Consider the following 17,255-nt stretch of genomic DNA (forward strand, 5'->3'; position numbering starts at 1 on the left):
GAATCATGTGGGACTCTATCAAGAGAAATAACCTACGAGTGACTGGAGTACCAGAAAAGGGAGGGATAACAGAAAATACAGAGGAAATTGTTGAGGATTTGTTGGCAGAAAACATCCCTGATACTGTGAAAGATGAGAAGATATCTATCCAAGATGCTCATCGAACTCCACATAAGGTAGATCTTAAAAGAAAGTCACCAAGACATATTATAATCAAGCTTGCCAAAACCAAAGATAAAGAGACAATTATAAGAGCAGCGAGGGATAAAGGAAAAGTCACCTGCAAAGGAGAGCCAATAAGAATAATTTTGGAATACTCTGCAGAAACCACACAGGCAAGAAGGCAATGGGATGACATATTTAAAAAAATTGAAGGAAAAAAAAATGCCTGCCAAGAATAATGTGTCCCTCAAAACTGTCTCTTAAATATGAAGGTGAAATTAAGACATTTCCAGATAAACACAAGTTGAGGGAATTCATAAAAACCAAACCAAAACTACAAGAAATACTAAAGGGAGTTCTTTGGTTAGAAAATCAATAATATCAGGTATCAACCCAAGACTAGAACACTGGGCAGAGCAACCAGAAGTCAACCCAGACAGGGAAATCAAAAAAAAAAAACAACAAAAAAAGCAAGATTTGAAAAAAAAAAAAAAAGCCCAACACAGGGTAACAGTGATGTTATTATATAAAAGAAGACAACATTAAAATAATAAAGAGGGACTAAGAAATGTAATCATACGCCTTCCATATGGAGAGGAAGATATGGCGATACAAAGAAATAAAAGTTAGTTATAAATTTAGAAAAATAGGGGTAAATAATAAGGTAACCACAAAGGAGACAAACTATCCTACTCATCAAAATAAAATACAAGGGAAAAATACAGACTCAGCAGAAACAAAATCAACAACAACAAATATGGGGAAAGGACAATATATAAAGAAAATCTAATCAGCACATAAAATCAAGTGGGAAAAAGAAACTGTCAACAACACACTAAAAAGACAACAAAAGGATTGCACTAAATTCATACCTATCCATAATTACACTGAATGTACATGGACTAAATGCACCAATAAAGAGACAGACAGTGGCAGAATGGATTAAAAAACAAGATCCATCTACATGCTGCCTACAAGAGACACACCTTAGACTTAGAGACATAAACAAACTAAAACTCAAAGGATGGAAAAAATATATCAAGGAAACAACAATCAAGAAAGAGCAGGAGTGGCAATATTAATTTCTGACAAAATAGACTTTAAAGTTAAATCCATCAGAAACGATGAGGAAGGACACTACATAATGATTAAAGGGACAATACACCAAGAAGATATAACCATATTAAATATTTATGCACCCAATGACAGGGCTGCAAGATACATAAAACAAACTCTGTCAGCATTGAAAAGTGAGATAGACAGCTCCACAATAATAGTAGGAGACTTCAACACACCACTTTCGGTGAAGGACAGGATATCCAGGAAGAAGCTCAATAAAGACACGGAAGATCGAAATGCCACAATCAACCAACTTGACCTCGTAGACATATACAGAACACTCCACCCAACAGGAACCAACTACACTTTCTTTTCTAGTGCACATGGAACATTCTCTAGAATAGACCACATATTCGGTCATAAAGCAAGCCTTAGCAGAATCCAAAACACTAAAATATTACAAAGCATCTTCTCTGACCATAAGGCCATAAAAGTGGAAATCAATAACAGGAAAAGCAGGGAAAAGAAATCAAACACTGGGAAACTGAACAATATCCTGCTCAAAAAAGACTGGATTATGGAAGACATTAAGGATGGAATTAAAAAATTCATACAATCCAATGAGAATGAAAACACTTCCTATCAGAACCTTTGGGACACAGCAAAAGCAGTGCTCAGAGGCCAATTTATATCAATAAATGCACACATCCAAAAAGAAGAGCCAAAATCAAAGAACTATCCCTACAACTTGAATAGAAAGAGAACAACAAAAGAAACCCACAGGCACCAGAAGAAAACAAATAATAAAAATTAGAGAATGGATAAATAAATTATGGTATATTCACACAATGGAATACTATGCATCGATAAAGAACAGTGAGGAATCTGTGAAACATTTCAATACATGGAGGAACCTGGAAGGCATTATGCTGAGTGAAATTAGTCAGTTGCAAAAGGACAAAGATTGTGTAAGACCAGTATTATAAGAACTTGAGATATAGTTTAAACTGAGAAGAAAACATTCTTTTGTGGTTATGAGAAGGGGGAGGGAGGGAGGGTGGGAGGGGGTATTCATTAATTAGATAGTAGATAAGAACTACTTTAGGTGAAGGGAAAGACAGCACACAATACAGGGGAGGTCAGCACAATTGGACTAAACCAAAAGCAAAGAAGTTTCCTGAATAAACTGAATGCTTCAAACGCCAGTGTAGCAGGGGCAGGGGTCTGGGGACCATGGTTTCAGGGGACATCTCACTCAACTGGCATAATAAAATCTATTAAAAAACATTCTGCATCCCACTTTGAAGAGTGGCATCTGGGGTCTTAAACGCTAGCAAGCAGCCATCTAAGATGCATCAATTGGTCTCACCCACCTGGATCAAAGCAGAAGGAAGAACACCAAGGACACAAGGTGATTACGAACCCAAGAGATGGAAATGGCCACATGAACCAGAGACTACATCATCGTGAGACCAGAAGAACTAGATGGTGCCTGGCTACAACCAATGACTGCCCTGACAGGGAAAGCAGAGAACCCCTGAGGGAGCAGGAGAGCAGTGGGATGCAGACCCCAAATTCTCATAAGAGCAGACTTAATGGTCTGACTGAGACTGGAAGGACCCTGGTGATCATGGCCCCCAGACCTTCTGTTGCCCCAGGACAGGAACCATTTCCGAAGCCAACTCTTCAGACATGGATTGGACTCGACAATGGGTTGAAGAGGGATGCTGGTGAGGAGTGAGCTGCTTGGATCAGGTGGACACTTGAGACTATGTTGGCATCTCCTGCCTGGAGGGGAGATGAGAGGGTAGAGGGGGTTAGAAGCTGGCGGAAAGGACACGAAAAGAGAGAGTGGAGGGAGGCAGCAGGCTGTCCATTAGGGGGAGAGTAATTGGGAGTGTGTAGCAAGGTGTATATGGGTTTTTGTGTGAGAGACTGACTTGATTTGTAAACTTTCACTTAAAGCACAATAAAAACTATTAAAAAAAAAAAAAGAGGTAACTTGGAAACAGCACTGATCTGGGTCAATCAAACCAATTCTCTGAGCTTCAGTTTCCTTAGCCATTAAATGGGGAGAATTAATATTGACCTTGCCCACCTCATAGCATTGTGGGGAAAAGTCCAACTTGGCAGGGACAAAAGACAATACAATAGTCCTTGTTTTGTTGCCCTGCCCCCAGATCAATGAAGAGTTTTCAAACAAAATGATTCCAGTAAAGGTGAAGAATGTCTATTTGTTCTAAATAGGTCATTGGTCTCAAGAGCCTGAGGTTTCTAACACGACTCTTAAACATACCATGAAAATCCAGTAATGCTCTTCGCAAATCCTAGCCAAGGACCTGGAGGCCAAGAATTGGTTTTTAATTGCCAAGTGCCTAGGTGGTTCTGGCTTGATGGACTTGACAAGGTGCTAAATAAAAATATAATTAGCTTTGGCTTTTTTTCCAAGCTCTTCTTTAAGCTTTGCAGGAGATAGGGAGAGAGAAAGCTAATCTGCTATTCACAGCAACATGTGTGTGACTAGGCGGGGGGTGGAGCTTGGGGTGAAAAAAAGAAAGATTCTTATTTAAAAAATCCCAGCTTTCCACCAAAGGCCCAAGCCAAGGGCAAGGTCATGAAGCCACTCTGCTTCAGAGGGGTGGAAGTAAAAGAGTCCTCCATGCTGTGAGGGAGAGAAGTGAAGCACAGAGACACTGGAATTTGCTCAAGGTCATCCAGCAACTCTATTTATTTATTTGCAACTCCTCTTTATTCATGTGTATGCCCTTCATTCAACAAAATCTTTATGGGCTCCACCACTATGTCAGCCACCCACAGAAGATTTCTGCCTCAAAGAGTTCTCAGGGATTATCTGCTCCAATTTACAGAAAAGAAAAACCAACTTAGAGACTTGCCTGAGGTCACAGAGCTGAAAAAATGGCATAAACTCTTGGTTCAGTGACCCTTTTCTTTCCAGTACACCATATGGGTATCTCTCCTGAAAGAAAAGAGTGGCTTGCACATCTCACAGGGCCAGGAACTCACATACTTGCAAGGCAACGTACTAGCTCCAGCACTACTACAAACATACTGTGTTTCCTTGGGCAAGTCCTTACCCTCCCTGGGCCTAGTTGCCCAGCTTCCACAATGAGGGGGTTAGACTCAGAACATCTGTAAGCACCCCTTTTCTAGAAGATACAGCTGTCTAGAATGACTTTAAATGGCACTGTAACTTATAGAGCTTGAGCCCAGAAAATGAGGCTGGGAATCAGCTGTATGATAGGTCTTTGAGCCTTATTTTTCTCATCTGTGAAATGGAGATAATCCCACTTCACAGAGCCACAGAAAAGATCAAGTAAAACAATGTGCAAAACCTACCAAAAGGTGTAAGACAATGTTAAAGAGTCAAGAATTGAGTATCCACTAGCTCCAGTTGCTTTCCTCAAAATCCAAGTATAATCTATGTACTTCCTGTCCAATAAATCTTCCCAAGGCTTCCTGTGTAGTTCATTCTGGACTCACAAGACAAGCATCCCAGATGATTGCAAGGTCCAAAGAATATTAATAAACCCCTTCACTCCCTATGGGCCCCAAGCACAAAGCAGTCTCTTCATTTTGCCTTTGTTCTGAGTCCTCCCACCATGCCAGGCCTAATCAGAGCCCCTCCTGCAGGCTCCTGTCATTCCCTGTGCCTCTCCCCAAAAGCCAAGGCACCTACTGCCCAGCCCTCCTGCCAACCAGCAGGATTCACAGAGGGAGAAGGAAGGAAGAAAGTGGGTGGAAAAAGAGGCTGTAGGAGGTACAGACAATCAGCTAAAAGTAGCTGCTGCCTTTAGGCACCACACTCTGAGGGGGTGGGAGGTGGGCTCTTAGCATATCCTTCCTACAGCCAGCTGGGCAAGAAGGTGCATGGTTTCCCCTCCTTAATCAAGGCAGGCAGGCGGAGAGATCAGAGCTGCCAGAGCCATTCCCAGAGCTCAAATGTGGATACACAGTGCCAGCCTCCTCTAGGCCCCAAGGGTGGATGGGCAGGGCTGCATCCATGCATGGCTCCCTGCCTCAGGAGAGCTGACAAGGCCTAAAGAAACTCTGTGCTTCTTATTCTACTGCCTGGCATTCCAAGGGCTGCTGGCAGGCCTGCTCCCCTCCAGGAGCTTACATAATGCTCTCATTCTCTGTCTCTCTGTAAACTTGCTTTCTCCAACCAAACCTAAGACAGCATCCAGATCTTTGGCCTGGCCAAGGGAGCATAGAGTCAGTGCCCCACAGAGCAGGTAAGAGGTTACAGGAAGCAAGGGACTGATTTGAGGAATCAGGATCCCAGGCTCATCACTGCAACCTATAGACCAGTCCCTTTCCCCTTCTGTGCCTTGGTTTTCTCATCTGTAAAATATAGGGGTAGGGGAGTCCTGCGGACCTCCAGAGTACTTTAATCTTTGTCCCTATGTGATTCTCTGTGAATCCTGGCCACTTAAATGAAAGACCCACACCCACCATGCAACCCCATCCAAGAGTATCTGTGTGGATCATCTTCCCAGCATTTTGACTGGGCTGGGCAGAGCCATCTCCACTCTCCTAACTCTAATTCCCCTAGTGACCAAGATCTGCATTGGTAAGATGGTTAACTGGAACTTATAGACTGTCCTCCACATTCACCCCAGGCCCATTTCAACCAAACCAGCTCTGCTTTTTCCTATTTTATATAGCAGCATCTGGCTAAAATTTCATTTGAGACCTTGATTCTTCTACTGAAACCACTCCTCATTTTAGTGACACAAAAACTGAGGCCTAGTGGGTAAAAGCCTTGATCAAGATCTGGCAGCAAGATAGGTACAGAACCAGGGCTTGATCCAAGGGCCTTTTCCAGTTTTTTCTATTAATGCAGGTCTCCCTAACTCTTGACCTCAATGCTCAAAGGACAGATACCCAATTCCTGTCAGGGGCCTGCAACTAGCACAGAAAAGTGGTAAGGGCATTAGAAGCTTCCCTCCCTTAACTTTCCCTCTTCTTCCAGGTTGCCCCCTTTGTTCCTTTCTTCAAAGATTCCTCCTGAGTTCTGCTCTATATCAGTAGAACTCCTTCAATTCTCAAAGACCCATGACTAAATCCTGCCAACAGACTCCAACTATGCAGACTGCACTGGAAGCACCACAAGATGTGGCATCAAGAGGCCTGGGTTGTAGGCCAGGCACTGCCACTTCCTGGCCACGTGGTTTCCTCAATTACTTCCAGGTTTGGGGGAGAATCTAGCGAAATAACTAGGGAACTTTATTTGTTGAAATTCTTATTAATAGTAGCATTATCATTACCTAAGGGAATTGTTTAAAATACTCCTGGGAGGGGCTCTGGGCTGCCAGAGCAGCCGGCCCCTTGCCACGTAGGCTTTTCCAGACCTCTGAGGCTGGTCCCATATCTGTAAGAGGCAATTTCTCAATTATCCATATGATATGTCTCTTTAAAAAAATGCTGAATCCAAAACTGGCATCCCTCTGCCACTCAGCTCACTGTAGGGTTCTCTTCCCTCCTGGCAGACAGTGTGTGCTCAAGGAACACAACCTATGCTTCAGTTCTTCTAACACAAACCTAAGCCAAACAGAATTAGGAAAGCAAATCTATTACCCCCAAATCACCCTGTGCATTCTAAACCTGCTAATAAGGATCTTTGGATTACCTGCTGGTTTTGAGTAATAATATTCTCTAATCATTCTGATCATTATTAATAACAGAGTAAACATAGATTGTGAGAGCCAGAAGAAAGCTTTAAGGCCATCTAATCCAGCTATCCTCATATTGCAGATGAGAAAATCAAGTTTCAAAGGGGAGAAGTAATTTACCCAAGGCCACCTAGCGAATGAACAAAATAGCAAAGGAGCAAGAAATGACCTTTTTCCTGAAGGGTTCAAGCCATCTTACAGCTGATTGTTTTTAATCTGTATAGGTCCCCTGCGTACCCACTCTCCTGGGTTGAAACCTTCTTTTTTGCTTGGGCACAAGCCCCTAGAACTTGTCAAAGCCCCCACAATCCTAGAATAAAATCTCATCATCTGCAAAGCCTGCCTATTCCTGTGTGTGATAAGCCAGACTCAGGCTAAGCAAACATTTCATTTGCGCCATTTCATGGCAGTGATTCTCACCCCTGACTGAACCTTCCATTCACCTCGGATAGCTTTTAAAAATATATTGATGCCAGGGCCCCCCGATGACCAACTCAATCAGGTCTCCCCTAGAGATTCTAGAAATTGTTGTTCTTGTTGTTAACTCCCCAGATGATTCCAATGTGCAGCCAGGGCTGAGAGCCACTGGGTTAATGGAAACTGTTCTGCAAACCAACAAAGTAAACATGCACAGTTTCCTGAACCCTTTAAGAACCAAATATATTCATTTTCAAAGCTATATCCATGATGTGAAGATTTCCCAAAGAGGGAACAGGAAAGTGGTACCAAGAAATCCCAGTCAAATTCTGGACCCAATTAAGAAACATATCGTTTTGTGACACTGAAATTAACACAGGGTGCCCTGGAGCCTACAGCCCAATTTACCAGCAGCGAGATGCCAAGTTACTCACACTCCTTTTTCTGATGGGGTCATTGATTTCGTAGATGATTGCTATTAACATATCTTAATGTCCACAAAAAATGCAATAAATCTACCATGTTACATTATTCTCATTAACATGCCAGTAGGATAGATGATGGTACAGCCTAGTGGATTTTGCACTGGTTGAGCAGATATATACAAAGATTAACAGGCCCCAACTCCAAGACAGCACTCATGAGGGACCAGGGGAGTTATCATTAACCTCATCATATTTAACATTTTTAAAATCAACAACTTCAATGATACTTATTCAGTTTTCAAATGATTTGATGCTAGAAGGGACTGTCAATCTGTTGCATGGCATGAAGAAAAATTTTAAAAACTAATAAAAGGCTAGAACAATGAACCAACACAACAAAATAAAATTTAACAAGTTTGGTTCAAAAGGCCTCAAGTTTGGTTCAAAAGGCCAAAATTGCACAAGAGAACAAAGTACTTGACTATACAGCAAAGAGTATAGTAGCTTACAAGCTAAAAAGACTAATATGGTAGTGTCTGGGGTCTTAAAAGCTTGTGAGCAGCCATCTAAGATACAACTATCAGTCTCTACTTGTCCAGAGCAAAAGAGAAAGAAGAAAACCAAAGACTCAAAGAAGAAAATAATCTACAGGACAAAGAGTATACATGAACCATGACCTCATCTACCCTGAGACCAGAAGAACTAGATGGTGCCCAGCTACCACTACCAACCATTCTCATCAGGGCCACAATAGATGAACCCTGAAAGAATGGGAGAAAAATGTGGAACAGAACCTCAAATTCTTGAAAAACAAAACAAAACAGACCTACTGGACTGATTAAGACTGGAGGACTCTCCCAGACTATTGCCCTGAAGTACTCTTCATACCTTGAAGCAAAACTAACCCCTGGGGTTAAATAACAGATTGGCTCACAAAATATCACCCGTAACTACTGTGATCCTTTAAAAAATTACCTATATGAGACCAAAAGGTCGACAATTACTTTAAAACAAAGATGAGAATTTAAGGCGCCAGGAAAACTAGATTAATGGAAATGGAGCAACCAGAACAGAAATAATGAGAATATTCACACATTGTGAAGAATGTAACCAATGTCCCTGAACAACTTGTGTAAAAATTGTTGAATGGGAACCTAAATTGCTGTGTAAACTTTCAATGAAAACACAATAAAATACTATTAAAAAAAAAGGCTAATGCAGTGGCCCTTACATTTGAATCACCTCTGGGAGCTTTAAATTAAATGAATAAATAAATAAAAGCTGCTTGGGCCCTATCCCAAGACAATTAAATCAGAATCTCTGAGTGGGAACCTGGCATGGATATTTAAAAACTTCCCAAGTGATCTGAATGTTCAGCGAGGGCTGAGAACAAGTTAAAGGCTTCTTATTACACATTTCACAGATCAAAGTCCCTTTGTACTTGATCCTGGTCAAGTGGCACCTAGAGTAGCATGATCAGTTCTGGACAACATATTTTTAATGAAATATAGAAAAATAAGAGAGTTTCAAAAGGAAGGGCAATTAGCGAAAACTGCAATTTCTTCAAAACATTCTGTATTTCAAGCTTCACCAATTCACACTGGCTCCTTGCAGATCCCAAACAGTGAGTTTTCATAAGACAAAGGGAACCATTTGATGCATATTCAATACAAAAAGGCAGCATTTTATGCAATAATAATTCTGTGCAAAAGTGCTACACGAATGAAAGGTATTAAAAAGCACTAAAAATGTAAGTGAGTGGCTGAGAATGCTAGTATGATTTCAGAAGTGACACACACTTCCTTCCCCACCTGACCCTATGCAGCTTCACACTAGCTGGGAATGATCAACTCTGATTCTCTCACCTCTCTGTTTTGAAAGGCAGACCCACTCCTAGCCCACCAACCTCTGGGACCTTTACTCTCCTTGGTTATAAAAATGGGAATACGAGGCTGATGTGATGCTCAAACTAGAATGAACGTGAAATTGCTCTGTAAACTCTATAGGCCTGTGCACTGATAAGACATTATTAGTATTGCCATTACAGCTGTTTCCTAAGTCTTCTCTTCCCTAAAGGCTATTCCCCTTCTAGTTTTTCCACTTTGTACTTCAGTGCCAGGGCAAAGCACAATGAATTAAATACTCTAGAGAGCTAAACCCACCCAAGGACAGGAGACACTCTGGGCAGATAGTGGAAGAGGTAAGCTTTAATTAAGGATACCTGGAAAGCCAGAGAACCAGTTGGCCCAGAACAAGTTGAAGAGCTGCAAATAAGGGCAAGAGAGTCGAAGACTTCCCCCCTCCATCCCACTTCTTGAGGCAAAGGCACTGCAGCTCAGTGCCGCGTGGGGAGACAGTTATTTTGGGAGGAAAGGCTCAATTTCCAGTCACATCCCTGCATAGAGCAAGCACTGCACAGGCCAAGAGAGCAGAGGCTGAGACAGCAAAGAGCAAGGGGGAGGACATGCTTTGCATCATCCCTGCGAAGGCCAGAGTATACCCTCTGGTCACAGCCAAGCACTTTCAATCTAGGTCTCAGTGCAGGGCAGAAGAGCGCCTCACCCACAGGCTTGTTGGGATCCCTCAGCTTCCCCAGCAGCTTAATTACTCACACAAGTAGGTGAAAGAATCTGGGCCAGGTCCCAAGTCTTGCTTATCAGCTCCACAATCAAACTGGTCTTCCCAACTTGCTCAGCTTCCAGTCGGAACTACTGAGAGATCAGTGACATAGAAAGAAAAATCCCCAAACTCCATATTGTGGCTAGGCAGGGTTCCTCAAGCCATTAAAAAAATTGGGGTACACTGAGTCGGAATGGACTCAGTAACAACAGGTTTTTGCACAAGCAGATAATGCGGGTTCTGGCAGATGGAAGCTGGGGAACCAAGAACCTAGGCTGAACTCTCTGGTCTCAAGAGGAAAAACAGCTGCTTGGCTTGGTCCCACCTAACTACCCCTTCCTTCACCTACCCGCCCCCCGCCCCACTCCACAGCTGAAAGTTAGGATGAAAAAAATATGTCAGAGCCTGTGTATCTCCTTTCATTAAAGGTGGGAGGTTAGATGGCTCAATCTTATGGAGAGTGTAGTGACAGGAGAGGAATTGGAACCTACGAGCCTTCCACAATAAGGAGTCTCCAGGGTCGCTATGAGTTGGAATCAACTCGAAGGCAACAGGTTTGGTTTTTTTGGTTTATGCCTGCTGTGGACATGTTTTCTCATCATCAGCAAACAATGGGGAACTTGTCCTTTCTTTGTCCCATTCCCAAAAGCATCTCCAGAGGCCTTGGTGCCTGGGTCTTTAAAGGGTGGGCTCTGGAGCTCAGCAAGAGCTGAGAGATGCAGGAGTTGCTAGGATACCAGCAGAGGGCATTTTCTTGAATTCCATGATGGGGAGCTGAGACCCAAAATCCCTGAGTTGGGATTTTACCCCTCTTGGTAGCAAAAGCTTATCTCTACCCAAAGGAGCCAGAGAGAAAGGATGGGGAAGAGGGGTTTTGTTGGGAAAAGCTGGAACAAATCAGAAAGGAAAAGTCCTGTTCTCCTTATTTCTCACCCACTTAAAGTGGGAGTGTGGGGTGTCAGGGGAAAGAGAAAAGTGAGAAGGAGGAAGACAAAGATATGAGGTAGGAGAGAAAGAAAAAAAAACACAAGTCAAAATGCAGAGGGTTCCACTCTTCTAGGCCACATTTTCTCATTTTCTCCTACTCTTTTCTGGTTTTACATACCCTTACACATCTGAAGGAGAAATGCCAAACCTTTAGGATTCACATAAGTAAAAAGTCACACTGCCACTTTCTGTTTTCTACTCCCTGTGGCTGCTCTAGGGTGGCCTGCCATCTGGCTAGAAACTTCCTTCCCATTATTTGCCTAGAGATAAAAGCATTTAAAAAGTGCTAACCCATTCTACTAGCTAAATTACTGATAAAAAAAAAAAAAAAAAAAAGAAGGGTTCAATCAAGCTACCCTTCTAGCCTGAGAGGATTCGGGGGGAGGACTGGCCCGGGGACCTCCATCATTCCTAAATCAAACCAAATCCATTGCCATGAGTTGATTCTGACTCATAGCGACCCTATAGGACAGAGTAGAACCGCCCCATATAGGGTTTCCAAGAAGCGACTGGTGTATTCAAACTGCTGACCTTTTGGTTAGCACCCAAGCTCTTAACCACTGCACCACCAGGGCTCCCATCGATCCTAAAAATACCAATCAAATACTTACAGGCCCTGGCATTAGTAAGCCTTCAGAAACGTGGGATTCAGTGCATGCCCTGCTTCCTTTCCTCATTCCTATCACCACCAGTCCCTCCAACCAAGTTCTGAGTGTGTACTCCTCAACACACACAGAAGGGCATGTACACATACCCACAAACATACTGTCAAACACCCCCACACATACACATACCCAAAGGCTTTCTGCCAAGGGTCTGTTAGGCACCCAAAAGGGAAGGCTGTGGCATTTAGTGACATTTAACCAGTTGCCATTGAGTCATTTCTAACTCATGATGACCTCATATGTGTTAGAGTAGAACTGTGCTCCATAAGACTTTCGATGGCTGATATTTCCAGAAGTAGATCGCCAGGCCTTTCTTCTGAGGTGCCTCTGGGTAGACTGGAACCTCCAACCTTAAAATTAGCAGCCAAGGGCATTAACCGTTTGCACCACCCAGGACTCTGGGTCAAAGACTAGCCTTAGGGACCCTATCTTCCCTTAGGGGGAAAAAATTCTATTGTTGCAGTCCCAGTTTCTTTCTTACACAGCTAGACAAAAAGCAAAAAGTCCCTTAGGTAAAATTTAGTTTCTCCAGCTATTCCCTCTGTTACCCTTCATTAACATTTCATTTACTTTTTCCTTCCTCTTTCTGGTTCATCCTCCTCTGACTTCAAGTACCTATACAAAAAAAAAAAATCCCAAACCTGTGGCCATGGAGTAGATTCCGACTCACTATGGGTGCCTAAAATCACAGAATGAAAGAACTTTGGAGGTCACCTAATCCAACCATCCCAAAATGTCAATGTTATAGGGAATCCCAAGCCCACTAAAAAGCAAAAAAAATTATCCAAGGTCAAATAGCTGCAGAACAGAGAAAACCCAGGTCTGCAGCTGCCCAGCATAGAGCCTTTTCCCACTCTCCAACACTGCCTCAAAACAAAGTGTCCAGCCAAGACAAAAGCTTACTTTAGATAATACCACTGGAGGTAAGGGGGAAAAAAATCATTAGATTTGCTCTGCAAAAAAGCTAGTGCTTGGTTCCACCCAGGAGACCTCCAAAAGGGACCAATGAGTGATTAATAAGAATCATTGTCAGCAAATTTCCCCAATCATGCTTACCTCATGGTACCAACCGGAGGGAGATAAAAAAAAAAAAAAAAAACCACTTTCTCACCCACACCTAGTCAACAAGAGTGCAGTTTGAGGCTCAAAACCTGGTCTGACGCCATTAAATAACATTCTCTGGGTCCTGTGGCCAGGATAATTTCAAGAGATCCCTTCACAGCCCCTCTCCCTTTACAATAATTTCCAACGAGCTTGAGCAAGGGCATAGGAAACCTGACAGCACAATGCCAAGAGATCTGCATATCATACATGAGCAGCCACCCACAAGGGGGCTGTAGGGGGAACACATATGTGGATGTGTGTGTACCCCGAATCATTGCTACATGAGCCAGAAATGGCACTATTTCAAGTCAGGTAAGCAATGGAATGAGAAAGACCTGCTTACATCAGCAGGGGAAAAAATAAAAGTATCATGCACACTGGCGTCAGAGACAAATTTTTTCCTGGCTGTGCAAAGAGCTTTCTCAGCAGAAACAGAAATATCAAAATAACAACATTAGCAATAATAACAACTATCGCCACTATCACAGAGGAGCAAAAATATTTCAAATTGGAATGAAATGTTGCTTCCAGCTCATATGTTTTCCCAAGTCCTTATCTGATTCCATCTAGACATTTTTATGGGGGGGTACTCAAAACTCCCCACTTAGCACATTACATACTTTCAGTTTGTTCTAGAAATATTTCAGTTAGAGAGACCTCTACTGTTAACACACAAGCAAACAAAAACATCACCACTTTTTCATCAGCACTATCATGTTATATTTAAAATGTAGTTCAAGAAAATCATTACAAATGAGATCACCCCCAAAAAGCCATATTTAAATACTATTATTCCCAAAGTGAGTAAAGAACTGCCTTTATGTTGTCTTTTGGAAGAGATACACACGAAGAAAACCCCCAAACTCAAAACAGGAGTACAATCTTTGGAAAAGGGAGCCCAAACAGCTGTCAATATCCTCTCCGGCCAATTCATAAAGATCAGAGAACACTTTTATGTTCCATTCCAGGATTCCAAATAGACTCTTCATGCTTTACGAAATATTTTCAAGGTGGCTTCTGTACAAATTGGAAACTAAAACCTGGACAGCAAATTGAGATCCAAAGACACAGTTACCAACAGCCAGCTCCAATGCATCCCACCATGTCATTTCTCAAATTCTTCCCTCCCGTTAAAAAAAGAATGGGTTTCCCTAAATCCATTCCTTGCATCGAATTTTTTCCTCTAAACATCCAGTGCAAGACTGTTCTTCCTGCAAAGCCAAAAATTCATCATGCTCTTCCACAAATCCCTCTGCCCTAAAACAAACCCAAATGCACTCCTGATAGCGAGAGAAAAATTTTAACTAAAATTCTCTCATGGAGTTTAAGGTAATTTCCAAGAAAATGAGCTGACAAAACACCGCAAACAGCAAAGCCACTGTTTAAGGACGCAGAGCTTGCTCGGTGAACGTCACATAGATGGAGAATGCACACGCACACACACACACACACTTAAGTAGAAAGCATTTCTTTATCAACAATTTCACTCAGGTAATACACCAACTACATTCACAGGCATACTTAAAAGAGAAGACATGACAAAAGATTTAGGGAGAGATAATATACCAACGTCATACATATCACAGCGAGGCCATGTTGAAGCTCATAACGTTTTCCCCCCGCGTAAAAAAGCTTGCTCTCTCTCTCCCTCTCTTTCCCTGTCTCTGTCTGTCGTCTCTCAGTCCCCCCCTCCCCCCCCCGGGTGGTTCTTGGGATGAAATCAAAGCGAGAGTTCGCAACAGATCAGGTGGCTGGACTCCATTCAGCGGGTTCCCAGGAAAAACATGAGTATGACATTGACAAGCAGGAGGACTACAATCACGGCAAAAACAACTACAGTTTGCACATCCAGGGTCATGGTGCAATGCAGAACACTGTAGTGTTCCAGGTGGGGGGCCGGCAGATTGGGAGATGTCAGTCTCTGTTCTGTCAGACTGTCCATACAGCCACCATGCTAGAAAGGAGAGGAGGAAGTCGGGTGATTAGGGAAGGGCTGGGTTTGGCGCCCGAATACGGTGGGGGAGGGGAGGGGGAATGGGGGCAGGGGCGCTTGCTTCCCCCCCTCTCAGGCAGGACTGGGCTGATCTTTCTTCCCTAACTGAGAAATCTTAGCTTGCGCTGAAGTCGGCAGAGTCCAGCATTCTCTCTCGGGAGCCACGGAAAAGCCAAAATCCTGGTTTTCAAAGGGAAAGGCGGGAGGGAACCTGTGGGAGGTTCTCCGGAGCCTGCTCAGTCCGTCTGTCCCGGTGTTTGTCCGTCTGCCTGCCTGGCTACCGGTCAGTCTCGGTCTCCCCTACTCCCTCTAGTTTGCTCGCTCTCCTATGCTCCTTAGCTTGCTCGCTCAGTTCGCTGGGCTGCCGGCTGCCAGCCGCTCGCTGTAGCAATGTCTGATTCGCCCTCTCTCTTTCTACCCCCACCCACAGTCCGCAGACTGTCGTTTTATTCGCCGAGCGACTGCGGGCGCCTGCGTGAACGGCAGGCCGAGCCGCTGACAGGCCCTCTAGCCAATAAGAGGTGACGCTTCGGCGCGTCCTCTCACCAGGGGCGGGACCAAAGCTGGTGTGCCAGTCAGGGCAGCCAATGGGAAGGCCTAAGGCCCCTGGAGCAAGGCTCTATGCATTCCAGCTGGCGGGAGCCTAGGCTGCCAGTTCCGCGTGGAGGGTGGAGATCTTGTTGGGGGTGGGTTGAGGGGGATGTACAGAGAGAGAGGAAGCCTAGGAGGGAAAGGAGTATGAAGGAGGGAGCAGACAGAGAGGGATGGAGGGGGAAGGGTATGATAGGGAGAGAGGAAGGGCAGAGGTGGAGGCCAGAGAGAAACAAAGAAGGATGGGAAGGAGAGAAAATTGATGATTAGATGACAAAAGAGAGGAGTGGAAAAGGAGGAGAAAAGATGGGGGGGAATGGAAAAATGTGGCCCAAAGGGTTAAGCACTCAAATATTAGCTGAAAGGCTGGAGGTTCAAACTCACCTAGAGGCACGGTGAAGACAGGCCTGGAGACCGGCTTCTGCAAGGTCATAACCTTGAAAACCCTATGGAGCAGTTCAACTCTGCACACATGGGGTGCCCATGAATTGGAATCAACTGGAGGGCAGCCAACAACAAGTAGAAAGATGAGGAGGAAGCATGCCATAGCAGCCACTTTGTTTGGAGTCTGAGCCAAGAAGGAAGCAAAGGTGACTTAGGTAACTCACAATTATCCATAAAAATTCAAGAAGCCAGTGCAGTGGACAGTACCTCAGAGACACACTACAAATTATTCAAAACCCAATTCATTTTGGCTTTCTATGATATCCCTGCCTCCATCCTGTCAGATTTCCTTTCCTAAGAATGGTTTCTTCAGACTATGACAATTAGCTTGCAGGCTTCTGGCATACTGGGTACTCTGAAACAGGGAAGTCAGCTAAGGGTTAAACATTTGCCATGGAAAAGTTCCTACAGAACTATCTGCTTGCAATCATTGCTCAGCTCTGTGTGACTCTGTGCTTGGATATAGGAGAAAAGTCCTGGCCTAGAGGCCAGAAGGTTTGGGATTTACTCCCAGCTTACTGTATGACTTCTCTCTCGGCTTTGATCTTCCTCGGACTTAGACCCATCTGAGAATTCAGTGAAAGCTCTGAACCTTCGCCTCAGAAAAATGCATATAATTTCAGCAGGTTCCTGGGCCCTGTGTAACCATGAACCAGTGGCATCACTTCTAGAGCCAACAATAAATTTATAGAGCACACAGGGGACAGAAGAACATGTTAAACTGCAGTGCAGGGATACAAACTGTAAAGAACCATAGGAATAACAACCCAGTTCTTTGGGAGGTTGTGGAGTGCACCAGGTGACACTGTCTGAGGGGTTGACACGAAAATGACTGTCTATAAAATTTTAGTGCAATATTTCAGCAGAAATTTATTATTTTTACAAAAATCTCTGTAGCTAGTTATAACAAAAAAAATTTTTTTTCATAAGTCCAGCTTACATGTATCAACGTATCTACAAGGCTAAAACTCTATACTGATTTACTTTTTGAACTTGCTAATACACTCCGGTCAGAGCTGTCATTATTACCCAATTACAATGATGCTTCTAATCATGTGGTTTCGTCTGCATGTGCTATGAGCACGCACTGTTGATT

General features: G+C 43.5%; 1 protein-coding gene across 8 annotated transcripts in view; it reads right to left on the bottom strand.

Annotated features, from left to right (window-relative positions):
* ARHGEF9 (Cdc42 guanine nucleotide exchange factor 9) overlaps positions 1-17,255 on the bottom strand; it is a 284,119-nt gene that overhangs the window by 163,517 nt on the left and 103,347 nt on the right. For 2 of the 8 annotated variants that reach the window (XM_049872991.1, XM_049872985.1), the window contains exon 1: positions 15,336-15,557. The exons of 1 other annotated variant lie outside the window; for it this stretch is intronic. Coding sequence is in view for 2 of the 7 variants with exons in the window: in XM_049872988.1 (XP_049728945.1) it covers positions 14,702-14,710 (9 nt within the window). In the remaining 5 variants the exon portion in view is untranslated. Of the gene's footprint in view, positions 1-10,368; positions 10,468-14,697; positions 15,558-17,255 lie in introns of those variants that run through there. 5 more of the 8 variants (XM_049872989.1, XM_049872984.1, XM_049872988.1 and 2 more) reach the window with 4 other exon arrangements.

The sequence above is a fragment of the Elephas maximus genome, chromosome X, assembly GCF_024166365.1.
Source record: "Elephas maximus indicus isolate mEleMax1 chromosome X, mEleMax1 primary haplotype, whole genome shotgun sequence".
NCBI lineage: Eukaryota > Metazoa > Chordata > Mammalia > Proboscidea > Elephantidae > Elephas > Elephas maximus.